At 52.9% G+C, this 5962-nt stretch overlaps 1 protein-coding gene across 1 annotated transcript in view; it reads left to right on the top strand.

The window, feature by feature from the left end:
* RASA4B (RAS p21 protein activator 4B) overlaps positions 1-5962 on the top strand; it is a 34559-nt gene that overhangs the window by 14033 nt on the left and 14564 nt on the right. Inside the window, exons 6-8 of the mRNA XM_023218729.2 lie at positions 605-686; positions 2570-2701; positions 2988-3082. Of these exons, the coding sequence (XP_023074497.1) occupies positions 605-686; positions 2570-2701; positions 2988-3082 (309 nt within the window). The remainder of the gene's footprint in view (positions 1-604; positions 687-2569; positions 2702-2987; positions 3083-5962) is intronic.

Genomic DNA, 5962 nt, shown 5'->3' with positions numbered 1-5962 from the left:
GCCGGGGTGAAAGAGCAAGACTCTGTCTAAAAAAAAAAAAAAAAAAGGCTGGGGGTACCGTGACTAGGCTAGGGCTGTGTAAAGACCCATCCATGGAGAAAGGAAGGGCCGCCCATCAGGGCTGCACCTCAGCCCTCCACCAAGTAGGGCGACATTACTGGGGCAGACCTTCCAGAAGCACACTCTCTCCCTAAACCTGAGCCCAGTAGCGATTCACTTTTCCATTTTCCTGATGAGGAAACCGAGGCTCAGGGCAGCCCTGGGAACTGAGGGCCGGGAACATGGCCCCAGCCGTTCCCTGGCAGCACTCACACTGCCCCCCTGCCACCCCCAGAGCAAGGTGCACCCACTGGCCTGCAGCTGCCTGGTGGGAAGGACCCATGGCCTCCGCCTTGGGGGATTCTTGGCCACATGGGCGGCCCTGGGGAGATGGCTATGGGAGCAGGGCCCAGAAAGGCCAGAGGCGCACTGTCCACAATCAGCTTGCCAGGGACGGAATGTGCTCAGGCCTTTTGGCCGCTGTGGTTACATAATGATGGTGACAAGTGGGGGAAGGGGGGCTCAGGGACAAGTAGATGATACAATCTTCCTCCACCCCCACCAGGGATCTGGCCTCAAAGGACCGCAATGGCGCATCTGATCCCTTCGTCCGCGTGCGCTACAAGGGCCGGACACAGGAGACCTCGGTGAGGAGGCCAGAGGGCAGGGAAGGGGCAGGAGGCCCAGGGGACCTGCCAGCCGTGCCCCTGTTGCTCATCTCACCATCGGCTCACCGTCCCCTGGGGGGACAGATTGGGGGCCACAGTCTTACAGAGGAGGCCTAGGGAAGGGGGCCACCTCTCTGAGGGGACGTAATAGGTCCCAGCCCCTCTGGGGCCAACTCCACTCACTCCTGGCCATGCTTGGGGGTAAGGAGGGGATTGAGACAGCTGGATTGGGGTTTATCTGGGAACATCCATGCTGCCTTCCCCACCCCCAGGAAAAGTCCAGGGTTGGGGGGGCCCAGTCCTGGGCAGGAAGGCACCAAGGTCTGGTTTCTCTGTGTAGTCGCTACTGTTTTTGTTTTGTGTTTTGTGGGGTTTTTTTGAGGCCAAGTTCCACCCTGTCACCCAGGCTGGATGGACAGTGGCTAGATCTCAGTTCACGGCAGGCTCTGCCTTCCCGGTTCAAGAGATTCTCCTGCCTTAGCCACCAGAGTAGCTGGGATTACAGGCACACGCCATCACATCAGGCTAATTTGTTGTATTTTTAGTAGAGGTGGGGTTTCACCATGTTGGCGAGGCTGGTCTCGAACTCCTGGCCTCAAGTGATCCTCCCGCCTCGGCTTCCCAAAGTGCTGGGCATGAGCCACCACGCCCAGCCCTGTGTGTGTGTATTTTTAAAAATATTTTATTTGCATAGGTTATTGGGGAACAGGTGGTGTTTGGTTACATAAGTTCTTTAGTGGTGATTTGTGAGATTTTGGTGCACCCATCACCGAGCAGTATACACTGCACCCAATTTGTAGTCTTTTATCCCTCACCCCCTTCCTACCCTTCCCCCCACCGAGTCGCCAAAGTCCATTGTGTCATTCTTATGCCTTTGCATCCTCATAGCTTAGCTCCCACATAGGAGTGAGAACATATGATGTTTGGTTTCCATTTCCTGAGTTACTACACTTAGAATAATAGCCTCTAATCCAATCCAGGTTGCTGTGAATGCCATTAATTCATTCCTTGTTTATGGCTGAGTAGTATTCCATCTTATATGTACATACCACAGTTTCTTTATCCACTTGCTGATTGATGGACATTTGGGCTGGTTTCACATTTTCGCAATTGCGAATTGTGCTGCTATAAACGTGTGTGCAAGTATCTTGGCCAGGTGCAGTGGCTCACGCCTGTAATCCCAGCACTTTGGGAGGCCAAGGCTGGCAGATTGCTTGAGGCTAGGAGTTCGAGACCAGCCTGGCCAACATGGTAAAACCCTGTCTCTACTAAAAATACAAAAATTAGCCGGGCGTGGTGGTGGGCCCCTGAAATCCCAGCTACTCGGGAGGCTGAGGCAGGAGAATCGCTTGAACCTGGAAGGCGGAGATTGCAGTGAGCTGAGATCGCACCACTGCACTCCAGCCTGGGGGACAGAGCGAGACTCTGTCTCAAAAACAAAACAAAACAAACAAACAAACAAAAAACATGTGTGTGCAAGTATCTTTTTTGTGTAATGACTTCTCCTGTGGGTAGATACCCAATAGTGGGATTGCTGAATCAAATGGTAGTTCTACTTTTAGTTAAGGAATCTCCACTCTTTTCCATAGCAGTTGTACCAGTTCACATTCCCACCAGCAGAGTAGTACTGTTTTGCTGTGTGGCCTTGGATACGTCTCTTCCCCACCCTGGGCCTCAATTCTCCCCATCTGATAAATGGGTGGGAACTTGGACAGGACGTCTTAACCTCTGCTGTGGCAGAGCCTCCAAGGCGAGGAGGCTGTGGGGAACCCAGGGGAGGTGTCTGGGGCAGCTCTGCCTTTTGCCCATCCTGGGGAGTCCAGTGGCATCAGCCTAACCCCCTCCCACCCTCTTCTGGGCAGATCGTGAAGAAGTCGTGCTATCCACGCTGGAATGAGACGTTTGAGTTTGAGCTGGAGGAGGGGGCCACGGAGGTGCTGTGCGTGGAGACCTGGGACTGGGACCTTGTCAGCCGAAACGACTTCCTAGGCAAAGTGAGCACCACCTCCCACCACTTCCTCCAGGCTGCACCTGCTGTCCTCCAGCACCTGGCTCCATTGCAGCCATCCCACCCTCAGGGACCTCCCTCCAGCTTCCCCAGAGAGGGACACTCAGGAAGCCTGGGACTACCCGCCACTGTCTGCCAGAACCAGCAACTCCCCCCCACCGCCACTGGCACTCAGGGACCCTTGGAAGGGGCCCCTCCCCACTAAGAATAGTAGTCGGCAAGGAGGAGACCTAAGCCTCCCAGCTCCAGGAAGACTGCCGCTATGTCCCCAGGTGGTGATCGACATCCAGAGACTACAGGTGGCCCAGCCGGAGGAGGGCTGGTTCCGGCTGCAGCCTGACCAGACCAAGAGCCGGCGGCATGATGAGTAAGTGCATGGGGCTGGGCAGCCAGCCTCAAGGGGTGGGGTGGGGGCTGAGATTTGAGAATTGGCTACAGGCAGGCAGGGCAGGGGTCTGCTCAGGGGTGAGAGGTCAGGAGACACAGCTCCAGGGCCCCCTCAGCCCCTGCCCACCAGGCCAGCATCCTTCTCATCCAGGCTGGGCTCCACCTCCCACCCCCCCTTTTTTTTCCCCCACAGTCCCCCACTCAGCTCAGCTCTCTTTTTTTTTTTTTGAGATGGAGTCTTGCTCTGTTGCCCAGGCTGGAGTGCAGTGACATAATCTTGGCTCACTGCAAGCTCCGCCTCCTGGGTTCCGGTGATTCTCCTGCCTCAGCGTCCCGATTAACTGGGATTATAGCTGTGCACCACCACGCCCAGCTAATTTTTGTATTTTTTTTTTTTTTTCTTTTTTTTTGAGATGGAGTCTGGCTCTGTCACCCAGGCTGGAGTGCAGTGGCCAGATCTCAGCTCACTGCAAGCTCCGCCTCCCAGGTTTATGCCATTCTCCTGCCTCAGCCTCCGGAGTAGCTGGGACTACAGGCGCCCGCCACCTCGCCCGGCTAGTTTTTTGTATTTTTAGTAGAGACGGGGTTTTACCATGTTGGCCAAGCTGGTCTCGAATTCCTGACCTCAGGTGATCCACCCACCTCAACTTCCCAACGTGCTAGGATTACAGGCACGAGCCACCACACCTGGCCAGCTCTGTCTTCTTAGCTCACAGGTTATACAGGTCTCCTGCTTTCTGTCTTCTGGAAGTTTCTAAAACAAGTGCTCAGACACTTCCGCTTTGAAAATTTCCCTATAGACCTCAGACCAGGGTTCAAGTCTCCAGGGTCAGTGTCCCTCAGCCATAGCTCCAACTCCCTCTGAAAGATTCTCAAGGAATAGGGTTGCCAGATAAAAGACGGGACACCCTTGGCCAGGAGCGGTGGCTCATACCTGTAATCCCAGCTCTTTGGGAGGCCGAGATGGGAGGATCACTTGAGGCCAGGAGTTTGAGACCAGCCTGGCCAACATAGTGAAACTCTGTGTCTACAAAGAAATAAAAAATTAGGCCAGGCACAGTGGCTCACGCCTGTAATCCTAGCACTTTGGGAGGCCAAGGTGAGTGGATCACCTGAGGTCAGGAGTTTGAGACCAGCCTGGCCAACATGGTGAAACCCCGTCTCTACTAAAAATACAAAAATTAGCCAGGCGTGGTGGCGGGCGCCTGTAATCCTAATCCTAGCTACTTGGGAGGCTGAGACAGGGAGAATCGCTTGAACCCTGGAGGCGGAGGTTACAGTAAGCCGAGATCGTGCCATTGCACTCTAACCTGGGTGACACAGCTAGACTCTCTGAAAAAAAACAAAAAACAAAAAACACAGAACACCCAGTTAAAACTTAATTTTAGATAAACAGTGAATACTTTTTTTTTTTTTTTTTTTTTAAAGACAGAATCACACTCTGTCACCCAGGCTGGAGTGCAGTGGCATGATCTTGGCTCACTGCAACCTCCGCCTCCCAGGTTCAAGCAATTCTCGTGCCTCAGCCTCCCCAGTAACTGGGATTACAGGCATGCGCCTGTACCACCAGTGCAGTAGTGATCATAGCTCACTGTAGCCTCCACCTCCTGGGTGTAAGCAATCCTCCCACCTCAACATCCCAGATAGCTAGGACCACCTCACCTGGCTAATTTTTTGTAGTTTTAATAGTGATGGGGTCTCACCACGATGGCCAGGCTTGATGTTGAACTCCTGACCTGCACCCAGCTATGAATACTTTTTTAGTATAAGAATAACTGGAAAGAAAAAGAAAAAGAAAAGAATAACTGTTGGGCATGGTGGCTCACACCTGTAATCCCAACACTTTGGGAGGTTGAGGTGGGTGGATCACCTGAGGTCAGGAGTTCGAGACCAGCCTGGCCAACATAGTGAAACACTGTCTCTACTAAAAATACAAAAAATTAGCCTTGCAAGGTGGAGGGCACCTGTAATCCAAGATACTTGGGAGGCTGAGGCAGGAGAATTGCTTGAACCCAGGAGACGGAGCTTGCAGTGAGCTAAGATCCCACCACTGCACTCCAGCCTGGGTGACAAGAGGGAAACTCCGTTTCAAGAAAATGGCCGGGCGTGGTGGCTCATGCCTGTAATCCCAGCACTTTGGGTGGCCGAGGCAGGCGGATCACGAGGTCAGGAGTTCGAGACCAGCCTGGCCAACATGGTGAAATCCCGTCTCTACTAAAAATACAAAAATTACCTGGATGTGGTGGCAGGCACCTCTAATCCCAGCTACTCGGAAGGCTGAGGGTGGAGAATTGCTTGAACCTGGGAGGTGGAGGTTGCAGTGAGCCGAAATCATGCCACTGCAGTCCAGCCTGCGTGACAGAGCAAGACTCCATCTCGGAAAAGAAAAAAAAGAATGACCATGCACTATTTGAGACATACTTATACTAAAAATATTCAAATTTAGGCCTGGCACAATGGCTTCTGCCTGTAATAGCACTTTGGGAGGCCAAGGCAGGAGGATCACTTGAGCCCAGGAGTTCAAGACCAGCCTGGGCAACATAGCAAGACCCCATCTCTAAAAAATAGTTAATAAGTAAATAAAATATTCATATTTAACTGGGTGTCTTGGATCATTCTGCTCAATCTGGCAGCCTGTCTAGGGAGCCCTCTGGCTTGTTTGCTGCGGCCCCACAGCCCTTGATGGTTCCGCTTTGTGTCTCTGTAGAAGGCCCCAGACCCCCTTCCCCCCGTTCCCATCCTTAACAGGGTAGGGGCAGGTGGACAGCTGTGTATCCAGCACAAGGCGTTTCCATAGAACCAGCCAAGGCCCATCTTCCCTTGTTTTTTTTTTCTTTTTCTTTTTTTTTTTTTTTTTTTT

This window comes from Piliocolobus tephrosceles, chromosome 8, assembly GCF_002776525.5.
Source record: "Piliocolobus tephrosceles isolate RC106 chromosome 8, ASM277652v3, whole genome shotgun sequence".
Taxonomy (NCBI): domain Eukaryota; kingdom Metazoa; phylum Chordata; class Mammalia; order Primates; family Cercopithecidae; genus Piliocolobus; species Piliocolobus tephrosceles.
Note: the sequence above shows the minus strand (reverse complement) of the source record. Positions and strands in the feature narration are given on the sequence as shown.